Below are 22,597 nucleotides of genomic sequence, written 5' to 3'. Positions count from 1 at the left end.
TCAATCAATATTTACTAAGATAATTTAATTGTATTGAAAAACAAGTAGCACATTATCACAGCACAGGAAGGGGTCCTGAAAAATAATGTTAAAGATATTTTAATGCTAACCCACCTGCAGTTTTACCCAAGATAATATAATGGCGTCCAGGGCCGATTTCGGCCACGGCGGCTATTCTCATTAAAGGAGATCAGCCAGCTGCGCAGAACATATTATAGTGCACGAGCATTTGCGCAGACACAGGTGCACTCAATATTCCTTCACTCTCGTAACCCGATGGGACGGCAATCCGACACGACCGTAAAGAGATCAGGCGCAGGACCGACATTTAGATTCCACTCGCATTTCCATTTTTGAGCTCGCTAAGGAATACTTTTCATATTTTTTTCCTAGATCACTTTGGAAATAATTTGTGGAGGAGCTACCGAATAACCCGGATAACAACTTAGAACCTCTAATTTAGGTATAAACTATAACACAAAAACAATTAAGTACATAAGCCCCTCCCAAATAATTAACTACCTACCTACTTTTGATTTAATATCTAGAGATCTCAGTATCCGATACTAAATAACTAATTATGATAATACACACGAAAACATTATAAATAAACCTTGGAAGATTGACATGGCTCCATATCAAGATGTGGTCCGCTTTAGTGGTGTTGTCGCTGGTTGGGTGTGCGGTGGCTGGTCCTCCTGTCACCAGGTCCAGGAAGGACATTGAAGGGTTCAGGGCTTACTTGGAGAGGAGCAGGACAGGTTTGTGATTATTCAGAACTAATTTCCGCCAGAGGTTTCACCCGTGTCCCGAGGGAGCTACAACTCGCATCCGGACAAAAAGTATCCAAAAAGCTTGATTGATAAATAGGTTATCCAACATTGACAGGATTTTTTAAATCGGTGCGACAGTTACTGGCATTTGGTATCGTCATCAACGTGCCTGCATGCCTGTAGCAATCTGGACATCATTAAAAGTTTGGCTAACGAAGTGTTCCTAGATAAACAGCCAAGAGAATTTCCATTAGTCACTTTGGGTCCGCCCCACTTTACGAAATTATAATCTATGACCACCAATAGTATTACTGTCAAAGGTCAATAGCAAAAATATAATTTCACACACAACAGTCCAAAAAAAGCCTATCCTATAAAAATGCCTTTCAGATGATGGACTGCGCCTAGACTCACGTATGCTGATCAGCCCTAAAGCGTCCGCGTGGGAGAACAGTGGCAAGTTCCAGGGCGACATACTCCTCAATGATGAGCAGGCTGAGCTCCTGATGCAGGAGTATGCTGGAGTAGGAGGCAGGAACGCGTACATCTGGCCCAACACCAGGTGGCCATCTAACACCATCGTCTATGACTTTAACAATGAGTTCAGTAAGTTGAAACTGATTTATCTACTACCTATCATTGTAATAGCGGATCTTGTGTTGTGACCACTATGGGGATGCTCCCAGTTTACTTCAGACGTCCCACTTCTTGTTATGTATTATGTACCTCTCTGTCATCATGTAAGTATCTGAATTTAGTCGTTGTTAATATATGGCAGGGTGTAGTGGGTGCCTGCTGATATTCAGTCAACGGATCAATAGATGTGGCAAACAAGAAAAGAATTCTAAAACGTTACACTCTTCTTAAACTCTATACATGGACTGATCGCTTAATGTGTTTGTGTGTAAGAGTACCTTTCTGGTTTATTTCAGCAACCGCCCAAATAAACGCGATCTACGCAGCGATGAGGGAGATCACGGCAAGGACTTGCATCAGGTTCCGTCGCAGAACGGCTTCTGACCGTAACTACGTTTTAGTCACTGTAAGTTTAATTAACTTGTCGAGTTTATCAAGTATAATGTGAATGACAAAATAGCTACATGGCAAATTAATTTAAACTTTAGCGTGATAAATTATTTCATCGGCCCGATACCTGATCGGCCTGATTTTTGAGCCCGGTGGGACTATGCCGGGCCCATTAAAAATAGGTACCTGTTCATATCTTCTTCAAAATATTCAATTACCACCATTATTTTTGCCTCATTTCCAGGGAAGGTCTGACGGCTGCTACGCCAACGTGGGCTACTGGGCGAGCATGGGCGTCCACACCCTGAACTTGGCTCGTGCCAACCCCGGCCAGGGCTGCTTCACCCATACTATCATTATCCACGAATGGATCCATGTCATCGGGTTCATGCACATGCATTCTACCCATAACAGAGACACCTACGTTCGTCTGCTGTGGCAAAATATGATACCAGGTGAGTTAACGGTCAAGGAAAATTTTGAAAATTATAAGTGTTATCGTTGGACTTTGATAACCATATAAGTAAGAATAACATAACAGTTGTAACGTAGCGTCATTAACTTAATGTTCCTGATTAGTCGCAGCGGTATAAATAGGTCATGAATAGCATAACTGAAGTTTTTTTTCTGTTTAAAAGCCCTGTAATATGGATCTATCAATGAATAATTGCACTTATGAAACATTGCGTTTGTAAATACATAGTGTGCTTCAACCATTCATGAATTGGTTAGATGGCGTCATCGGTTCACAGAAATAAATACAGAAATAATGTGGTAGATAAAGATAACAGGATTAAAATTATCGGTTTGATGAATATCTTTTCAAATTGTGCAATATTTTTTTGAGGAAATAGTAATACTAGATACAAGAACATCATCCTCCGAGTCTTTTTCCCAATCATGTTGGGGTCGGCTTCCAGTCTAACCGGATTCAGCTGAGTACCAGTGCTTTACAAGAAGCGACTGCCTATCTGACCTCCTCAACCCAGTTACCCGGGCAACCGATACCCCTTGGTTAGACTACTACTTGGTTAGAATACTAGATACAAGAACATGAACAAAAAACAATAAGTAAGCGCTTGTGGCTAGGTAACAGTCATACAGGTCCATGGATCAGAGCTGTTAGCTGGCATTGATACATCTTTGAAAGTGTAGGTTTACAAGCCAGAGACCGGTAGTAGATGTCAAATAGTCACTCCCTACGTGGCAAATGCAAGGTTTTTCTTTTTTTAACGGCGTCAAAAATCATCAAATGACCCCTCCCGCTGTGGTTTAGCAGCGGTGAGGGAGTGTCAGACTGTTACTGACTAAAAACCGTCATTTTCCGTCGTAGGCCTTTTAGGTACCAGGGCCGCGGTAACTCTTTCGAATAATCTCGCAGCCCCAAATGCAAGGCTTTGAGCAGACTATGATGCTGAGATCTCTTTCGCAGGTATGGAGTACGCATTTGAGAGGTACGGAACCAATGTCGTGCACAACATGGGTCTGCCTTACGAGTATGCCAGCAACATGCACTACGATAGATTCGGGTTCAGTCGCAACGGACAACCGACTATGCTGCCTATCTTCGTAAGTTAGAAGTCTCTCTATAACAGCAGGTTGTTCATTGCCAATCTTTATGACGAACATGATCACACGAATACCGCACAAGGATTTTATTTTTTATGTTTATTTGTACTCAAAAATACAATAATGTTTTACAATTCGAAAACTGCTTCAATTTACATAAGTTCTTGAATATCAAACTTTACTATCAAACTATAATTTCAAACTACTTTTTTACACGTGGACTGTACGGGTGGTGTTCGTGTGAAAGGACTAAGTGGATACCTACATCATCAGTCATTATCATAAAGATAGAAAACAAGAGATCCATTTTCCCGCTCACCGCGGCAGAGTTAAATACCGTGTACCTTACGTCCTCCTCTGTATTAGATAAGTATATATGTATTTGTTTTTTCCCATTAACTTCTAGAACGACAACAATCAAATGGGCCAACTGCAGTTCGTGACCGGCTGGGACTGGCTGAGGGTCAACAGGCATTACAACTGTCCCGGAGCCTGGAGCACTCCCATCAATGCTGAGGAACTCTCCAAGGGAACCTATCTGCATGAGTACAAGGGTAAAGAGGACGCTGCACTCGAGGATCTGCCTCAAGGAGATGTAGTTGAAGATTTGCCGCAAGAAGAAGTACTGGCTGCTGATATGCCCCAAGATTTTGAAGAGGAAAAAGTATATGTAGTTGAAAACTAAGTCTTTCTAAAAAAAAAAATATTTTTTTATTTAACGTTAAAATTTCGTTAAAATGTTGTAAACCTTTCTTGAAATAAAAAATATCTTGTTTTATTCTTGACCACTTAACTGGAATAACATACAGTACTTAGAAGTAGTACATAATGCTGTCATTGAACATCCTTGACAGTCGTTACAGGAACTCAGTAGCCAAAAAGTCTGACACCAGTCTAACCAAGAGGTATTGGGTTGCCCTTGTAACCGAGTTGAGGAGGTCAGATAGGCAGTCGCTCCTTGTAAAGCGCTGGTACTCAGCTGCATCCGGTTAGACTGGAAGCCAACCCCAACATAGTTGTGAAAAGGCTCGGGAGATGATGACTTTCATACGAAGAAGTACATACGGGCGTACAGAGGGGTAATACATAAGGGGTACATAAAGAGGTACATAGGGATAATGTGTACCTACCTAAGGATTTACATATAATGTTGAATATCGTCGTTACAGCCAGAGTTTAAAAAATGTGAAAGCATTTGAATTTTTGGCTGTATCGGATGGATGAGCGTGCTGGATCCAAATTGGCTATAATACCCATCTCGGAGCAAAGCATATAATATACCCCTTGGGTGCTGTGTGGTGATTACACCGCCACCACTCGGCCGCCACATCCTGTTTTTCAGCACGATGTGGTTAATGAGCTTAGTAGAACTTTCTGCATAGTTTTATGGCTATATGCTTGATAGCATTAGACACTTATTTCGAGAATTATTTTCAGGGTGGAGTATATTTTTCTCTCTTTCTGGCTTCTATTTTATATATACATAATTGAACAATTACTGCCTTCAGATTACTGCCTACAAAGCGCAGATGCACTTAGGAGGTATTGTAGTATAAGTACTGTCAGCAAATTGTATTCTCGACCCATCATAAGCCTATTTTTCATAATTTATTTTTTTGCATAAGAGACGTAATCTATCAGTGTAGTCTTTAAATAAAGGATTGGGTTACAAACTTCATAAGATCGAAACAAAAGTTTTTATGCATCACTTTATTTTAATAATGTTGTTCTTGAGAGTGATCGGTTTAGTTGTCAACTACAGATACTTTGTCAGCTTCAGAATCTTTAGACATATCAGCAACGAATACTTCTTCTTGTGGCAAATCTTCAACTTCTTCTTCTTGAGGCAAATCTTCAGCTAAATCTTCTTGTCCGTCTTCGAGTGCAGCGTTCTCTTCAACCTTGTATTCATGTTCATAGCTTTCATATGAGTGCTCTTCACTGCTCCAAGCATGGGGGCAGTTGTAGTGCCTGTTGACCCTATGCCAGTCCCAACCGGTCACGTAATCCAACTGACCCATGAGACCGAAGTCGGTCTAGAAGATTAAGGAAAGGTTCAGAATTATTTTGAGTACAGTTAATTGATTCAAGTACCTACCACTAATTAATATGGAGAGGCTGCCGGTCTGACTTCCCCATACCACTCATACCAGTTACCTGGATGACAAGATACTCGTCAGAAAGATTGTTCTCAAAGCCTTATACAGGATGAAAGCTGTTAGCCATTACGGATCCATTCTGGTAAGAGCCTAAAACTTTCGCCACTATGTCCTGACAATTTAACAAAACTGGGAGGAAATTCATTAAAACTAAAAAAATAACCATGAATAGATCCTTTTGATACCTTAATTGGTACAGAAATACAATTAAAAACTTACGTGGATAGGCAACATAGTAGGTCTTCCGTTGTTGGAGAACGCGAATCTGTCGTAGTGCATGGTGCTAGCGTACTCATAGGGCAGGTCCAAGTTGTCTGCCACGTCGGATTCGAACCTTTCGAATTCGAATTCATAACCTGCAAGGAAAATCATCGGTTATGCTAGGTTATTTTACATACAGTGACTGTATTTTAATGTCTATTACACAGACGTTAGGTAACACGACGGTCCTTAGTAAATCTGGTGGTCAGACTTTTAAGCTTTTAAATACTTTCAATGGGCCCACAGTTTTGACTTAGACAGGAACGCTAGTTATTGTATATTTGAGTAGAAATTGTTGTTATCCTAGATTTTTGCTTGGGCTAATTTTTTTATAGCCTCACCTGGTTTCATGTTTTCCCATAGTAAATGAACGTAGTCGTCCCTGTTGTAGGTAGAATGCATGTGCAGGAAGCCGAGGATATGGAACCATTCGTGGATGATGATGGAATTGATGAAGCAGCCCTCGCCGGGGGCGGCTTTACCCAAGTTCAGGATGTGGACGGGAATGTCCTTCCAGTAGCCCAAAGAGGCATAGCAGCCATCAGGTTTGCCCTGAAGAGGAGAACGGACAAAGAGTAATGCAAATTTACTACCAGTAACCAGTAGTAACCAGTGGAAACGTAGTAATAAAGAAACTTACAGTGATTCTAACATAGTGGCGGTCCAGAATCGTTCTGCGACGGAATCTAATGCAAGTATGCTCCTCAATCTCTAACATCGCCGAGTGAATGGAGATGATTTGGGCGTGAGCTGAAATAAGGAACAAAAGTATGTATTTAATTTATTATTCCACGAATTAGAAAATTAAAGATGAGCGTAGAGTTAATTCTAAGCTTTGTTTCAGTAACTCATTCTCACTGTTGCACATTCCATCTCGTTGTGGACAATTGCTGATGAAAATAAAACCATCCATTATGTAAGTCATCTCACAACAGTGATAAAAGGCGTTATTAATATTTTTTAGGTTTAGTTTCATTGTACATACGTACCATGCCTAAAGATTATACGTCATTATTAGGTGTACTTACTGAACTCATTGTTGAAATCATAGACGACGGTATTGCGGGGCCACTTGGTGTTAGGCCAGATGTACGCGTTCCTGGCTGCTACTCCAGCATACTGCAACTCCAGGAGTTCAGCCTGCTTGTCATTGAGGAGGATGTCACCCTGGAACTTGCCGCTGTTCTCCCACGCGGAGGCTCTGGGGTTGGCGAGCATACGGGACTCTAGGCGAAGTCCATCATCTGAAAGGAATTTGAAAAATTAATCTTGGACTCCTTAGGTCAAATTCAATGGCTGAAGGCGAAGGAAAGTATCGTAGGGGGATCTAAATTATATGTTGTTTCCATTTTATTCAACTACTTTCTTATCTCGTAAACAAAATAGATCAGACATATTCTCTTTTTTGTTGAGGACAAAGCGATACGGCTAGGGAATATGACAATAATATTTTGCGAGGCTCATGACCAACAGGGGACCAATGTAAACAAACGAGGTAATGACTCAAGATTCTGAATAAGACACAAACCTGTCCTGCTCCTCTCCAAGTAAGCCCTGAACGCTTCAATGTCCTTCCTGGACCTGGTGACAGGAGGACCAGCCACCGCACATCCAACCAGTGACAACACCACTAAAGCGGACCACATCTCGATATTGAATTGCGTCAATCATCCTCGTTTTAAGGTTATTTATAATGCTTTTATCTAATAATTAACTCGATATCGGATATTCAGATCTTGACTAGATAATGATTGACAAAAGTAATTATAGTTTAGGGAAGAGTTCGGTCGTACTATCATAAGAATTCTAAGAAGTGACTCAGACTCATGTGACAAATTTTAATGTTACTGTAATGTGTGTGTTTGTTTGTTACGAACAATAAATACGGCTGAGCTTTGGTATCGCTAGTGTCGACCAAGAGCCACCAATCCCTGTCCTGTATGTGTTATACCTGTGAATGGGGACCTAGACACAGTTTCTTTTTTCAGTTGTAAAGATAATATATAGAGTACGGCGACAGGTTTTTCGTAATTCATCACAACCCCAATGCAAAATATAACATCTATTTTACCCCCAATGTAAAAAGAGTCATTTTATTGGCGGCCAAGAAATTTTATTTGTTTGGTCTTGATACATATCTAATTCTGCGTACAATTTCACCGGTGGTTATCAGCCAAATATCAGATTTTCAGCCAAAGTGGTTGCTGTCACAAAGGAAGATCAGCGAGCTGCGCAGGACATAAGATAGTGCACAAGCATTTACGCAGACACAGGTGCACTCACTATTCCTTCGCTCTCATAGCCCGATGGGACGGCAATCCGACACGACTGGAGAGAGATCAGGCGCAGACCAACATTTACGTGCTCTCCGATGCAAGGGTATCAATCACCTACTTCTAGATTCTGGGCTGCTTTGTGGAAGTTACTAAAACCCGAGAAGAAAAGAAAAATTTAAGAACATACAATGCGACATGTAGTCTACAAGTATCCGGGTGCAGGAAGTAGTAACCTCAGAAAGTTCGAAAAGAAAGCAAGCTCAGTCGCTGGCGGTAGCTACTTGTTACACAATAGGTACCTTAACTTTATCTTGATAAGTTTTGATTGCGACTCTAGCCGCAAGGAATCAGAATTTTACTTTTTCCTGTTTCCATTAATAGTCTGCTTTTCGGGTACGAGAAAAACCCAAAATATCTAAAAAACCATGAAAATCCGTTCAGCTTTCTCGAGTTTCTTTTATATATTCGCAAACGGTTTTGACCGCATTCCCTGTGAGCTATTTCGCCCACACATATACAATATTCCCATAACATTCCCATAAAGGGGCTATCTAACACTAAACGTGTTTAAAGCGCTCCAGAATTTTCTTAAATACAAATAAAACAAACTCGTCAACTATATCTATATCTATAGATTTATTTTGACTTCCTAAAATCCGTTTTCCTTGTTGAGGGTTTTCCAATCGTGATAAAGCAATTTGTTACACAATTTTTATTCAATTTTCATTGTGAATTTTGATCGTTTATACAGATAGGCTTTCAAATTTAGCGTGACTGATACACCTACGTAACCAATAAACAACATCTGTCGCGTAAAAAGATTATTGTTATGTAAAATGGTTTTAAACTTCCTGGTAGTCTAGTGGTTGCAAACCGCGATAACTGTGCAGGGGGTCTCAAATTAGATTTGACTGGATTCTAGGACCTGGGTTTGAAATTTTCTAGCTCGAAGTTTTCTAGCTACTAGAAAATTTCAAACCCAGGTCACAAAGTAGAATGGAATCTGAAAGCTGGTGATCTCATTTTTACTTCCTCCGTAGTGATGTCCCTCTGATTGACGTCCCATTTTGAACTGACTCGCAAAAACCTTCCATTTTGGGAAGACAGTTCCAGATCCTCCTCAAGTTCTCAATTCGGATGATTAAAAGATTTTTTTTTCAGTTCATACCAAATCGCAATAAATAAACATTCGCACATTAGAATTTGTAATTTTAGTCATTAATTGGAATCATTTCTTGGAATCCTAAGAATAATACGAGCTCTTCCTTCCTTAAACTATCACCATTATTTTTTAACTCGTTATCTAGTGAAGATCTGAGTATCCGATATTAAGTTAATTATAAGATAAAAGCATTATAAATAAACCGACGATGATAGGCATAATTCATTCAATAATTAAGATGTGGTCCGCTATAGTGGTGCTGTCGCTGGTTGGGTGTGCGGTGGCTGGTCCTCCTGTCACCAGGTCCAGGAAGGACATTGAGGGGTTCAGGGCTTATCTGGAGAGGAGCAGGACAGGTTTGTAATTATTCAGAGTGCTCAGTCATTCCCTTGTTTGGTCAAAGTGATCCCCTGTTAGACATGAGCATATTCCTTAGTGATATTGCCTTAACCTCAACAAAAAACTGGATGCTGATCTATTTTGTTTACGAGATAAGTGAGTAGTTTCCTTTCCTTCATTTATAGCCATTGAGCTAGAAGTACAAGATATAACTTTTTCATAAAACCTTCCAGATGATGGACTTCGCCTTGAATCCCGTATGCTCCTCAACCCTAAAGCCTCCGCGTGGGAGAACAGCGGCAAGTTCCAGGGTGACATCCTCCTCACTGATAAGCAAGCTGAAGTTCTGATCCAGCAGTATGCTGGAGTTGGAGCCAGGAACGCCTTCATGTGGCCTAACACCAAGTGGCCCCGCAATACCGTTGTCTATGAGATCAACAATGAGTTCAGTAAGTATTACCCACCCAAAACAAAAATGTGAAAGACTGCCAAGTTCGATAATATGGGAATGCTTCGCCTATAAAAGAAGTGAGATCTGAATAAGTACCAAGTTCCATACACATACCTCAGTTAAAAATAGTTACTTTTTAATGATGATTACTTGGCAAGTTTTAATAGAAAATTAAATACTCGATTCATTGCGTTTAGTAGGTTTATAACAAGGTGTATGAAAACTTGCCAAGTAACATCATTAAAAAGTAACTATTTTTAACTGAGGTATGTGTATGGAACTTGGTACTTATTCAGATCTCACTTCTTTTATAGGCGAAGCATTCCCATATTATCGAACTTGGCAGTCTTTCACATTTTTGTTTTGGGTGGGATTTCATTTATTTTTGTAAGGTTGTTTATTTTATGTTTTTCTTATGATGAAGTTAGTTAAAGAAATGTCTCATTTATACTATCTTTCAGATTTTTTAATATGCACTATGTTTCTTACAAAGAAATGAACTAGATTAACTAAATGGACTAGATTTACCAACTGACTGACATGACAAGTTATCATATATATTATGTTCGTGGATCAAAGTTACACATTCGTTATTTTCGAAAGTGATTCACACTTGGCCGTTTTCAGATTTTTACTTTACTTTGACTAAATAAAAACCTTTGTAACGAATTTCAGATCGGTACGACCATTCGAAGTTATATTATATAAATATAGATAAATTTAGTTCGTTTTAGTTCCTTAGGGGTATAAATTTACACCGGGTATAAGACACCTTCATTATTTTGAAACCGACTCACACTTGGCCATTTTCAGATTTTTCCCTTTACCTTGACATAAAGACCTACCTCCATGCCAAATTTCAAGTCAATACGACCATTGGAAGTGGTCTAGGTTTTTGATGAGTGAGTCAGTCAGTCAGTCAGTGAGTGTATAGTAAAAATAGCGATTTTCTGACGTCAATATCTCAAGACCTATAGGTATATTAATGAAATTTTGTATTTTAGATAAGTGAGGGGGTCTCTATAGATACTGGAAATTTGATATGCGTAAATAAAATAGATTTTGAGTTACAGGGGGGTCGAATTTGGCCCGAAATGGTTCGTGTAATATAACCCACGGCCGGTGTGTCGCTTTTTTTGCTCGAACTTGGCGGACACACTGCCGTGTGTCTAGATATGCAGTAAGTACACAGCAGGTCAACCCACCCGAATCTGCCGGACAATGGGCACTTTGTATGGGATTTGGTACCCGCTCCAACAGTAACGTATGATATATCATTAGAAAGGTATTTACGTGAAGAATAATAAAAACTATGGGGCTTGCCTCAATTAGCTGTCCGATCCGAGTAACGAACAAAATTGAATCGACATAGAAACAAGTATGTCATCCATATATGCAAATTCATTAAGAGGGATTTGTCGTCAGTGTGATAATTTTAAACTCAGTTCATAGACATCTTACGTTGTTTGAGATACACTTATTATAATCTAAAGGTTGTTGTAATAGTCTATGGAGTCATACTACGGAAACACAATCGTCATCTGATTTGATAAAAGTTCAAAACATTTCTATTCATCTTTTTTTAAGAAGAAATTCATCATTATCTCAGCACCTCTTGAGGAGCAAGATTGAGTCGTAATATGTACCATGTTAACATCGTCTCCTGACTTTTCAACCTTTATACAAGACTGATGCTGGCTGCTAATATGGTGGATGTTAATAATACAACACACGATAAGAAAAAGAAACATATTATTAACAAAACATAAAGAAAAATATGTCTGATTAAGAATAGTTTACAACTGATTTTCCATCAGAAGATCATTTCATAGTTAAATATTATTGTTATCAAAAATTACTTTATTTAAGAATAGTGACGACGACGTCCGTCTTTGTAAAAGAACATGGTATCCATTATGAAAAATTATCGCCTTCTTTGTATCTAGGGCTCCAGGCTTGCAATAGTATTTAACTGGACTACATACGGGAGTATAGTACTAGTTTGCCAATGTCACATATCCGAGCAGAATTTTGAGATTTTGAGGTGTTCCAACTAATACATTCCGTACCGGGTCTATACATTCTAAACCTACAATAAAAAATCTGAAAAATACACTGAATAAAAACCGGAACAGTGGTTGTCTTGATCAGGATATGCTTTTTCAAAATCGACAGCAAGTTTTTCGTAAAGAATTATAGAAAGTGCATTCCTCTTTTTAACCGACTTCCCAAAAAGGAGGAGGTTCTCATTCGTCGGGATCTTTGTTTTGTTTTGTATATGTTCATCGAAGACTCGAAGACGCCTGGCCCGATTTGGAAAATTCTTTTTTTGTTTGATAGTGTATACCTCACAGGTGGTCCCATAACCATCAGGTCAGGATCTGATCATGAAAACCCTGAGAAATCGAGGGAAACTTTCGAAAATTGTAGGCATGCATAGGTTAAAAACTTAAAAATGAGGTGTACCTCTGATAACACTATGCAACGGTGAAGATTTGGAGCTGACCTGATGATGGAGACGAGAGAAGGTCGAGACAAAACGCCCATCGTCCTTTAACCATTTGAACATTAACCTTCCACTATTGTGATAAGGTTGAAAATCTATTGAAGACAGACTTATAGTGGATACACTACTTTGCTAACCATAGTTTTCTGCTTTATTTCAGCTCAAGCCCAAGTACAAGCCATTCGCGCCTCGATGGCAGAGATCGAGGAGCATACCTGCATTCGATTCCGACGCAAAACGCGTTTCGACCGCAACTACGTTCTAGTGACTGTAAGTTTATTTATTACTAGCGATCCTCCCTGGTTTCGCACGGGATACAGTACGAGTATTTCCACCAATTAAGTGCTATGTAATTATAAGGACAGATAAATTTAATGTATGTTATTATACATATAAACCTTCCTCTTTTGTCACTCTAACTATTTAAAAAACCGCATGAAAATCGGTTGCGTAGTTTTGAATATTTAAGCATACAAAGGGACATAGGGATATAGGGACTGAAAAAGCGATTTTGCTATGTACCCAAAGAGACCTCTCACTAAGACTTCGCTTTCCGTCTGTCTGTCTCTATATGTCTTATGAACCGTGATAGCTACACTGTTAAAATTTTCAGAGATGATGTATTTCTGTTGCCGCTATGACATCAAATACTAAAAATTAAATTATAAATTTAAAAATCCCCCGACCAATAAAAAAAATACGCAATTATTATGACAAAAGGTTAAAAACGCTGAACCCTATAAAAGCAAAAAATAACTTTTAACACTACGTAAGTACCAACTAAAGCATGTCAGACTAAACTTAATTTTGTCGTGTCGGGGGACGTTTTGTATTAAACAGTTACTTCTTTTTCTTTAATTTTTACTTCTTTTATCATCTTCAGGGCAGACCTGACGGCTGCTACGCCACCGCGGGTTACCATGAGGACATGGGCATGCACACCATGAACATTGGCAAAGCCAACCCTGGCGAGGGCTGCTTCATCAACGCCATCATCATTCACGAGTGGCTCCATATCATCGGCTTCTTACACTTGCATTCTACCCACGATAGGGACGACTACGTTCATATACTGTGGGAGAACATGGTAGAAGGTGATTGAAAATTGATGTTCTTAACTTGATTGCAAAAAAAAATATCTTTCCCAATATTTTATGACTAGGTAAACTTAGGCCAAAATCTTGGGAAAACATCATGGTGGTGTATGATGAAAACAAAATATACTGCAGAAAATGAATGTTCCTAACTGTATGACATTTTCTCGGCTGCGTTTCAATCGTTTAGTTTTGCTCTGATTTCAAATGTCTAAAGAAGCAACGGCAAATAATCTATCTTGAACAACAATGAAACTAACTATAATTTAAACCCATGGGCACTAAGACTTGTAGTATTCTATGATTATAGGTATGCCATACGTCAACCATTCACAAAGTTAGAAAATGCCATCAGTTCATAGAAACGTTGTATAGATTACAGCCATTACAGAATTAAAAGTATCTGTTTAATTTTGCCAGGTAAATCATGATTCAATTGATAAGTAGTTAACCTTTAAAAAAATATAGTGACCAGTTTTTGACTCTATTGTTCCTTTGCACAAAATCGTTACTATACCTATATCGTTACTACTTTCTATAAAATCAAATAAATAAATATAAATAAATAACCTATGCTGATCTCTTGCAGGTGGTGATTACAATTACGAAAAGTTCGACACCGACATGGTAAATAACATGGAAGTGCCCTATGAGTACGCTAGCACCATGCACTATGATAGATACGGCTTCACCGCCAACGGAAGACCTACAATGTTGCCTATCTATGTAAGTTATGTTAATTTTATACTAACCACAGACTGTGTACTTTATTATGGCAATATAATTTATGATACTAGCTAAGAGCTCTTACACACGAACGGCATATTCCCAACGGCAGAGGTAACTGCAACCGTCGACGCGTCGTCGTCATGTACTGAAAGAAAGCTATAAGCTGGTAGCCGGTGCCGATCTTCAAGAGCTTATCGTCTGGCCTATTCTGTCACAGTTACATAAAGCAAGCTGTTTGAAGCATGGAAGCAACGTGATAAAAAGTATACCAACTGACCATTCTTTCCGACGAGTGCCGTGTCATCCACGTAACTGGAATGAGTGGGATGAGGATAAATATGTACATAAATTACATACCGGTACTTTGTTGACTGTGCTCAAATAATTCTAGATCTTTCTAATCTTCTAGAATGACGACGGCCTCATGGGTCAGGTAGATTACGTGACGGAGTGGGACTGGCTGAGAGTTAACAGGCACTACAACTGTCCCTGGGCCTGGGAAACTCCCGTATATGCTGATGAACTCTCACAGGGAAGAGCAAATCATGCTGCACTCGAGAAAATGTCACAAGGAGATGTTGATGAAGATTTACCTCAAGAAGAAGTACTCGCTGCTGATATGCCTCAAGATTTTGAAGCTGAAAAAGTATCTGTAGTCGAGGAAGCGCCTCAGGACCAATAAAAACAGGCTGTAGGAATTGATTCACTGACTAAATTATGAAGCAAAATGTTGAAAATATATTTATACAAAAATGGCACTCCTTTATTATTGGACGTCTGTGATTTTTGTCTCCTTCTAAACTTAAGCGGAAAATTTATGCCTTATGAAATGCTCAACTTAACCCAAATATATGGATTAAATGGCATTTGATTGTTCTTTAAACGGAATCTAATTAGGGTAGTATCCAGCAATATATAAAAAAAAACAGGATATTAAGATTAAGATATAATTTTAAATTAATTACCACAAAATTAATCAGCCATTTATCTGTATCAAAACAAAGAATTAAATACACATACTAGATAACTTCTGCTTATTATATTATGCATAGTTGTAGGTAATTCTCAACACAGTTTCAAGTCATATTTATTTGATTAAGTCTATAAAATAAATTTAGCGAATTCCTCGGCATTTTGTAAAATTTTATCAGCTTTTATGAGAAAACCTAAGTATCTTAATCGGCTTTTAGATTTTTTTCAATTGTGAAAATATTGCGTTGACGAAAATATATGAGAGAAATAAATATGATACCTATGTATAGACACAGAGGATAATATAATTAATGTAGTAACTGTGTCAAAAAAAAAAATACAAATGCATAACTGAAACCGAATGGAAACTTGTGAAGAAGATGGTGAAGTGGATTGTCTGAAAGTCGACATAGCTAGAAAGAATATTACTTGTGAGATGACGGCAGACGGAAGAGTATGGATGAAGAAAACATGCTGCGCCGACAGCAAATAAAAATGGGATATGGTCAGGAGCATCAAAAATAGTGAATATTTGTAATAGTTTAATAGTGTTCAGAAGTCAGTCAGATCCTTAAAACTGGCTATCCTAGCCCATCTAACGGTTATCCAAAAAATGTGTAAAATAGTTGATGAGGGAAAAGTTCGTCGTTGTTACTTGGTTAAATCATAAGCCACCTTATTAAAAAACTCGGCATTAAAAAATACCAGGTTTAGTACTGCATATAGAACATCAAACTTTGTTCGAGATGACGGTTTACACCAAAGACAATAAACGGTGGCATAAGCTATGCAATTCCCCTAATAGCTGTGCTAATAGGATGATCTGCTATGTACCTATATCTAACCTGAGGCTAAAATTGCTGCATACTCCTATGATTTCCATGGCTTCAATGATAGCCTAGTGAAAAACAATCCTTTATCTGCTCAAGTGCATATAACCCTGGGAAATACTCTTTAACCCTTAATAATCAACAAAACAACTTATCTACCAAAAACCCAATGTATTAATTGTAATTATCAAAATTATCTCCTAGTATCGGTAATTAGGTAATTATTGAGATAGTAATTTTCGTATATAAAACAGATTTGTGTGGTATGTGGAAATTCCAAAATGTGGTCTACTATAGTGCTGTTGTCAGTGGTAGGGTGTGCCCTGGCTGGTCCTCCTGTCAGCAGGTCCAGGGATCAGATCGAATCCTTCAGGGCTTTCCTGGAAAGGAGCAGACGAGGTTTGTGGTCATTCTTAATTTCTGTTCATGCCCTACGAGTTTTGTTAATTTCGCGGTTTTGCCGTTCAACAGGTATTAAAAGTGGACGACTATCAAAGAGAATCGATTTAAAGCAAATAAAACTGATTGACAAAGTATATCCAAATCTCATTGTAAAAATATATTCGTTGTAGTCCTAATAAATCCCGTGGGAACTTAGCGCACTGCAGACTAAACAGTCGGCTGGCAATTAACCCAATGGTGTTCAACAAAAATATTTTAAAGAAAATATTGCGACGGCTCCTAAGTATACTGAGTCAACTAACAAATTTTGCGAATTGCATTTTTTTGTGTATTTACAATATTGTTATTGCTATTTGTGTTAATACACAAAAAAGTGCAATTCGCAAAATTTGTTAGTTGACTCAGTATACTTAGGAGCCGTCGATGATTCCAATCGAAGTTTTCAGTCGGTCTGATACCGGCTAAAAATTCATCTCTATACTGAGTTATGAACCCAAAAAAACTATCGGCCGACAAAAAGTTTGTAGGTTCATGTACCGAGATAAAAAGTAGCCTAAAACTTTCCTCAGTAAATGCATTTAAATGAGCTATCTTTCAATGAACGTTTTTTTCGAATAGGACTCATAGTTCCTGAGAGCGTGTGCAAGCAAACAAACTGTTCAGCTTTACAATATATTGTAGGTGTGAATAGCTAAAACTGACAGACGAACAGACGCGATTGGAGGATTTTATATGTAAAAAAACGCTTCAGATAAATCTAGATAAGAATTAAGGTCGACATATTTAGCATGTCGATGTTTTGTTGACTTAAGTATATGTTTGCAATTAGATGATGCGCATTGAGCTGAATTACTTAATAATTAAATATCTGTGTCGGTGTCTAAATAAACTTAGAAACGTATATTTCTTATATTGTTACTAAGTACTACTACTGCTATTTTTTACGTCCTTGGTACATAATGTTTTAACTAAACTGCGTCCGCTCAGTTGTTGATCACATTTTGATTTCAAGAACCCTGTTACACTTTTAGAAATCCGGAAGAATTCAAAATAATTGCATACGGACCTATGCATATCAAGGTCTTATCAATAATTTTTGAAAACCATTATCTTGAGACCTCTGCCTATCTACAGATATTCATTTAACTTCACATAATCCTCCTCAGATTTGAGCAGTTAATCATGATATTAAAAATGATAAACAATAAAATCAAGAGTAGTTACCTAATGTTGATAATGAAAAACGTGATGCATTGTATATGCATTGGTTTCTCTTTGAAGATAAGAATTTCGTGCGACGTAAAATAATCAAAATTATAATCCGAGACGATTGGCAGGTGCTTAATTAATTGTGCACTAGGCACATGTCTTTCAGGCACGCGCCATTAATCCCGTCTGTATAAAGTTATTGGGTATTTGTGTATTAAAAAAAGTCGTATATATCTACTTAGTATTTAACGAAACAAAAATACATTACCTAAATGACTAAAGTTATCCTAGAAAATTGTGTTACCGCTTTGATGGTCTCCTAATCTATGAATACTTACTTCTATGCTAACATAATGAAGAGGAAAAAAAATTGCGGGTAACCCCAATAGTAGGCTATATTTTATCCGAGTACGGGTAGTAGTTTTCACAGACGCGAATGTAACAGCTGGTAGGTAAAACTATAGTAGGTAGAATGTAGATAGAACTATAGAACAAAATTTTCTCAATTCCAGATGATGGAATCCGCATAGAGTCCCGTATGCTGGCCAACCCCAAAGCTTCCGTATGGGAGAACAGCGGCAAGTTCCAGGGTGACATCCTCCTCAATGATGAGCAGGCTGAGCTCATGCTGCAGCAGTATGCTGAGGGCAGGAACGCGTACATCTGGCCTAACACCAAGTGGCCCGGCAATACCATTGTCTACGAGTTCAACAATGAATTCAGTAAGTTTTTAGTATTACAAACATTACGACTCTATTATCTGTTTTATATGCATTTTTTTAATTTATCACATTGACAATACAACCAAAAACCACTAAGGTTAAAACTTGCACTACCATGAATCTGTCTCAAATTGAAGTTTTTCAAAGTGAGATTATACAGATAAAACGTTAATGTCGCTAACAATATAAACAACTTAAGCAGTCATAGAAAACGTAAACGTGGTCTTTATTGATGTCATTTTAAATATAAACTAAGACAGTAAAAAGTTATAAGTTGGGATAGGTTAGGTTAATTTTAAAAATCTTCCAAAGCAACCGTAGTCTATCGTTCCTACCTGCTGTAAGGTAGATGCACACACAAAGTTTCAGCCTTTATAAAATAACGAAGGTCTGGCAGTCAGTGGCTCTCGATCTAAGACTTTGTGTCATACACGAAGTGTAGGTAAATTATGTTAATACGATGCGATAGAGAAACTTTTCTTAACAAAATTCTTTTGTAATTTTTCAGCAAACGCACAAATTAACGCCATCTACGCTGCCATGAGGGAGATCTCAGCGAGGACTTGCGTGAGGTTCCGCCGCAGGGAATGGTGGGAGAATGTATATGTCCTGATCACCGTAAGTATTAATAATATTATATTCATTGACGTTCTTCGAACACTTTGGAGCATTTTGGTCACGCTATTTTCTTAGGAGATTTTACCTTATGACATCTCCACTCGTCATTTTGTTTTCTATGCCATGGTCTTCAGCCACAGTGTATAAGAAAACAAAAAGCAATCGGCTTTTTACAATAGAATCAGTTTTGAAATATACCTACTTAATATCTACATCCAGAGTTCATTTTACGTTTTTTTCAGTAGATAAGTAGTTTCAAGCCCGAAAAGTGTAATTATTATAATCCTCGTAAAATCAAAAGGGGAGTAACTTTCGTAAAAAAAAAAATGAATGGATTGCGAGGTGCCTTATTACCTAGAAACTGGTGAATATAATAATGACGTTTCATTTGAACTAAAGAATTTATTTGCTTTATTATCTTAATTTGAAGGTTTATGATTATTTGCTAGCAAACGATTAGATACAATATGATAAACAGAATTTATCAAACGATCAAGTAACGTGGTTAATCTTGGTACATACTGACCCGAGTTGTGTGGGTGCCTAAGATATGAACATAAAGACAATAAATTATTATTTAATTATTTATTGTCTTTATCATAATGATCAAACGCAATAAAATCCAAAACTGACGTACTTATTGAAATTTAGCAAATTCTAGAACGGTCATGATTTTTTTTTTATTTTTGCCTAATCACCACGACACAAAGCAGTCAGCATTGTCATAAAGAAATGAAGAAAGAGGTCGATGTAATACATTTTACCATTCATAAACATTAATGGATTGCCATTAATCTCCAGTTGAAAAACAACGGATGGATAGCATATTGTCATCCACAGGAAAAGGCTATTCAAAAAAGGACTAGGTACCTATTTATCATGATCGTAATCGTAGTGCTCGAATATCACTTCCAACTCGAGATACAAGCCTCTCAAAAAGAATGAAAGCACAGATTTTGTGTCAATTCCGCTCCTAAAATGTTGGCCACATTTTTTAAGCCTTTTTCTATCAATTGCAGGGCAGATCCGACGGCTGCTACGCCAACGTGGGCTACTGGGCGAGCATGGGCGTCCATACCTTGAACTTGGCTCGTGCCAACCCCGGCCAGGGCTGCTTCACCCATACCGTCATCATCCACGAATGGCTTCATGTTGTCGGCTTCATGCATATGCAGTCCACTTACAATAGGGACGACTATGTCCGCATTTTGTGGCAGAATGTTTGGCCAGGTGAATATGTTTCTTTTTTATTTAGTTGTTCCTTTATTTTAGACAATTGCGGTCTTAAAGTATAACAGACGAAATAATGGTTATGATGCATAATGAATTACTAATGTGTCAGATACTGACTAGATCATACATGGAACAGTCGCCTATGACACAGGAACACAAAATAAAACTCCTTTACTTTTCCGATGGTAGTGAACCTTTCTGTCTCTGCTGTAAATCTACTATTTTATAGACGACATTGCACTAAACTCATGTATTTGTTTATCAGCAGTCACGAAACATTACGGAAATGGGCTGATTTATGAATCAACCTTTTATGACCACTGACGAATTGGCGCGGTGACGACCCTATAAAATGATTAAGTACAATGTACTTTCCTGAATTGGCAACGATTTCAAACATCAAAGACTTTGAAAGAAAGCCGCAGACAACAAAAGTTTATAGAATTATGCTATACGGATTAAGATAGATTAAACTAATAAAATAATTTAGATAACTGATAAGTTTTGGTATTTTCGATCGTAAATTGATAACCTTTGCCATATTTGCGTGATGACAGTTTTATTTCCAATAATTTCTCATTCATAATAAAGTAATTCAAACTTCATTGAGACCAATAATACACTTAATGAATTAGATTTTTAAGGTGTAGAAAATTCATCAAAAAGTATGTTTAACCTAATTTCTCTATGCCAGGTATGGAACACAACTTCGAGAAGTACGGAACCAACATCGTTCACAACATGGGCCTGCCCTACGAGTATGCCAGCAACATGCACTACGGTAGATACGGTTTCAGCATCAACGGACAACCTACCATGCTGCCTATCTACGTAAGTATCATTATTAAAGCCTACTTTTGAGATCTAGGTTCTACAGACTTCAAATGCGCCTTGAAAGTCTGTTTCGGGAGGTACCTGCACCGAATCGGTCGTGAGGAGGCGCCCGGGTGTCACCACTGTGCGGACAGCCTGGACCACACAGTCCAGGAGTGCCCTGCGTGGGAAGGGCACCGCCGGGTCCTCGTCGTGGCTTTGGGCGGCAGCGACCTCTCGCGTCCGGCCCTGGTTCAGGCCATGGTCCGGGGCGAGAGGGAATGGGATGCCGTCACCTCCTTCTGCGAAGCGGTCATGCTCGAGAAGGAGGAGGCGGAACGCCAGAGAGTTCGCACCTCTCATCCCGGCCGCCGCGCTGGACCAGGTAGACACCATGAGGCCGGGTGTCGCGAGATGACTCCCGGCCACCGTAGGCGTGGGTCTGTGGGCGGTGAGTTCGGGTGGCTCATCGTCCCTCTGTCTGCTTAGACGACAGACCCGTGTCGACGGCGCGCGTTGTTCCACGCGCTCCTCAAAGAGATGTCAGCAACCCCAGCGGGGCCCAGCAGGGCCAGGGCAAGGCCAAGGGCTGCGGGTTTTTCGAAAGAGATACCGCGGCCCTGGTACATAAAAGGCCCATGACGAAACACGACGGTTTTTAGTCAGTAAGAGTCTGACACTCCCTCTCCGCTGCTAACCCACAGCGGAAGGGGTCATTTGATGATTTTTGACGTCGTTAAAAAAAAAAAAGGGTACAAAAAGTCCCTTTTTCTGGCTCAGAAGGGCTACAAAAGGGCCAGAAAAGCTTATGTCCAGTAAAAAAGGTTCTACATTAAACATTGATCTGTTATAGAACTTAGATCATATTGTTATCCCAACTTCTCTTTGCAACTTTTCGTAAACAAGACCACAAGTTTCAAGGAATAACATGAAAGTTATTGCCTTTGTAACAAAAAGATCCAGTTGCTCAACCTGAGATGATTTCCTTTAGTAAGACTACTAAAATTGTAGGTTGCAGAATGAAGAAACATTTTTCTCTTATAGTGAGAAAAATCTTATTTACCTTTTTTGTCTATTCCAGAACGACAACGGTCTCATGGGTCAACAGCAATTCGTGACCGGCTGGGACTGGCTGAGGGCCAACAGGCACTACAACTGTCCTGGAGCCTGGAGCACTCCCATCAATGCTGAGGAACTCTCCCAGGGAACCTATGAGCATGAATACAAGGTTGAAGAGGACGCTGCACTTGAGGACTTGCCACAAGAAGCCGTTGAGGAATTGCCTCAAGAAGACATCATACCTGAGAGTGTAAACGTCGTTGAAATCGCCCAATAAACTATGATCTACCGATAAATAGACTGATTTTTCCATAAAACCTTGTATTTCATTTATTTACTGAAAATCTTTGTTGATCAGATATATTTCTTGTTTAATGCTGCTGTGACTGTATGT

At 38.8% G+C, this 22,597-nt stretch overlaps 4 protein-coding genes across 4 annotated transcripts; 3 read left to right on the top strand and 1 right to left on the bottom strand.

The window, feature by feature from the left end:
* The first annotated feature begins 601 nt into the window (after positions 1 to 601).
* On the top strand, positions 602 to 4,133 carry LOC124639757 (zinc metalloproteinase nas-4-like). The gene is made up of 6 exons (XM_047177226.1): positions 602 to 761; positions 1,164 to 1,379; positions 1,706 to 1,815; positions 2,044 to 2,254; positions 3,232 to 3,368; positions 3,775 to 4,133. Exons 1-6 carry the CDS (start codon positions 644 to 646, stop codon positions 4,051 to 4,053), a joined length of 1,071 nt encoding a protein of 356 aa, XP_047033182.1. The 5' UTR covers positions 602 to 643; the 3' UTR covers positions 4,054 to 4,133.
* A 930-nt stretch (positions 4,134 to 5,063) lies between these two features.
* LOC124643092 (seminal metalloprotease 1-like) lies at positions 5,064 to 8,065 on the bottom strand. The gene is made up of 6 exons (XM_047181948.1): positions 7,317 to 8,065; positions 6,817 to 7,032; positions 6,429 to 6,538; positions 6,130 to 6,340; positions 5,747 to 5,883; positions 5,064 to 5,404 (listed from the first exon to the last, which is right to left on the bottom strand). Exons 1-6 carry the CDS (start codon positions 7,432 to 7,434, stop codon positions 5,114 to 5,116), a joined length of 1,083 nt encoding a protein of 360 aa, XP_047037904.1. The 5' UTR covers positions 7,435 to 8,065; the 3' UTR covers positions 5,064 to 5,113.
* A 1,367-nt stretch (positions 8,066 to 9,432) lies between these two features.
* On the top strand, positions 9,433 to 15,103 carry LOC124643086 (low choriolytic enzyme-like). Its single transcript, XM_047181934.1, has 6 exons — positions 9,433 to 9,582; positions 9,799 to 10,014; positions 12,683 to 12,792; positions 13,406 to 13,616; positions 14,206 to 14,342; positions 14,755 to 15,103. The coding sequence occupies exons 1-6, from the start codon at positions 9,435 to 9,437 to the stop codon at positions 15,025 to 15,027; spliced, it is 1,095 nt and encodes a 364-aa protein (XP_047037890.1). The 5' UTR covers positions 9,433 to 9,434; the 3' UTR covers positions 15,028 to 15,103.
* Positions 15,104 to 16,394: 1,291 nt separating this feature from the next.
* On the top strand, positions 16,395 to 22,520 carry LOC124641209 (high choriolytic enzyme 2-like). The gene is made up of 6 exons (XM_047179225.1): positions 16,395 to 16,546; positions 18,271 to 18,480; positions 18,989 to 19,098; positions 20,118 to 20,328; positions 21,026 to 21,162; positions 22,226 to 22,520. Exons 1-6 carry the CDS (start codon positions 16,429 to 16,431, stop codon positions 22,478 to 22,480), a joined length of 1,041 nt encoding a protein of 346 aa, XP_047035181.1. The 5' UTR covers positions 16,395 to 16,428; the 3' UTR covers positions 22,481 to 22,520.
* Positions 22,521 to 22,597: the final 77 nt, after the last annotated feature.

This window comes from Helicoverpa zea, chromosome 2 (genome assembly GCF_022581195.2).
Source record: "Helicoverpa zea isolate HzStark_Cry1AcR chromosome 2, ilHelZeax1.1, whole genome shotgun sequence".
NCBI classification, from domain to species: domain Eukaryota; kingdom Metazoa; phylum Arthropoda; class Insecta; order Lepidoptera; family Noctuidae; genus Helicoverpa; species Helicoverpa zea.
Note: the sequence above shows the minus strand (reverse complement) of the source record. Positions and strands in the feature narration are given on the sequence as shown.

What these genes read in the sequence shown, in the direction of transcription:
- LOC124639757 (XM_047177226.1), top strand. Translation starts at nt 644, where the DNA reads ATGTGGTCCGCTTTAGTGGTGTTGTCGCTGGTTGGGTGTGCGGTGGCT. An exon ending in CTTGGAGAGGAGCAGGACAG is followed by an intron (nt 762 to 1,163) that starts GTTTGTGATTAT and finishes AATGCCTTTCAG; the next exon opens with ATGATGGACTGCGCCTAGAC. An exon ending in GTAACTACGTTTTAGTCACT is followed by an intron (nt 1,816 to 2,043) that starts GTAAGTTTAATT and finishes CCTCATTTCCAG; the next exon opens with GGAAGGTCTGACGGCTGCTA.
- LOC124643092 (XM_047181948.1), bottom strand. Translation starts at nt 7,434, where the DNA reads ATGTGGTCCGCTTTAGTGGTGTTGTCACTGGTTGGATGTGCGGTGGCT. An exon ending in CTTGGAGAGGAGCAGGACAG is followed by an intron (nt 7,033 to 7,316) that starts GTTTGTGTCTTA and finishes AATTCCTTTCAG; the next exon opens with ATGATGGACTTCGCCTAGAG. An exon ending in TGATTTCAACAATGAGTTCA is followed by an intron (nt 6,539 to 6,816) that starts GTAAGTACACCT and finishes TCCTTATTTCAG; the next exon opens with CTCACGCCCAAATCATCTCC.
- LOC124643086 (XM_047181934.1), top strand. Translation starts at nt 9,435, where the DNA reads ATGATAGGCATAATTCATTCAATAATTAAGATGTGGTCCGCTATAGTG. An exon ending in TCTGGAGAGGAGCAGGACAG is followed by an intron (nt 9,583 to 9,798) that starts GTTTGTAATTAT and finishes AAAACCTTCCAG; the next exon opens with ATGATGGACTTCGCCTTGAA. An exon ending in TGAGATCAACAATGAGTTCA is followed by an intron (nt 10,015 to 12,682) that starts GTAAGTATTACC and finishes GCTTTATTTCAG; the next exon opens with CTCAAGCCCAAGTACAAGCC.
- LOC124641209 (XM_047179225.1), top strand. Translation starts at nt 16,429, where the DNA reads ATGTGGTCTACTATAGTGCTGTTGTCAGTGGTAGGGTGTGCCCTGGCT. An exon ending in CCTGGAAAGGAGCAGACGAG is followed by an intron (nt 16,547 to 18,270) that starts GTTTGTGGTCAT and finishes TCTCAATTCCAG; the next exon opens with ATGATGGAATCCGCATAGAG. An exon ending in CTACCATGCTGCCTATCTAC is followed by an intron (nt 21,163 to 22,225) that starts GTAAGTATCATT and finishes TGTCTATTCCAG; the next exon opens with AACGACAACGGTCTCATGGG.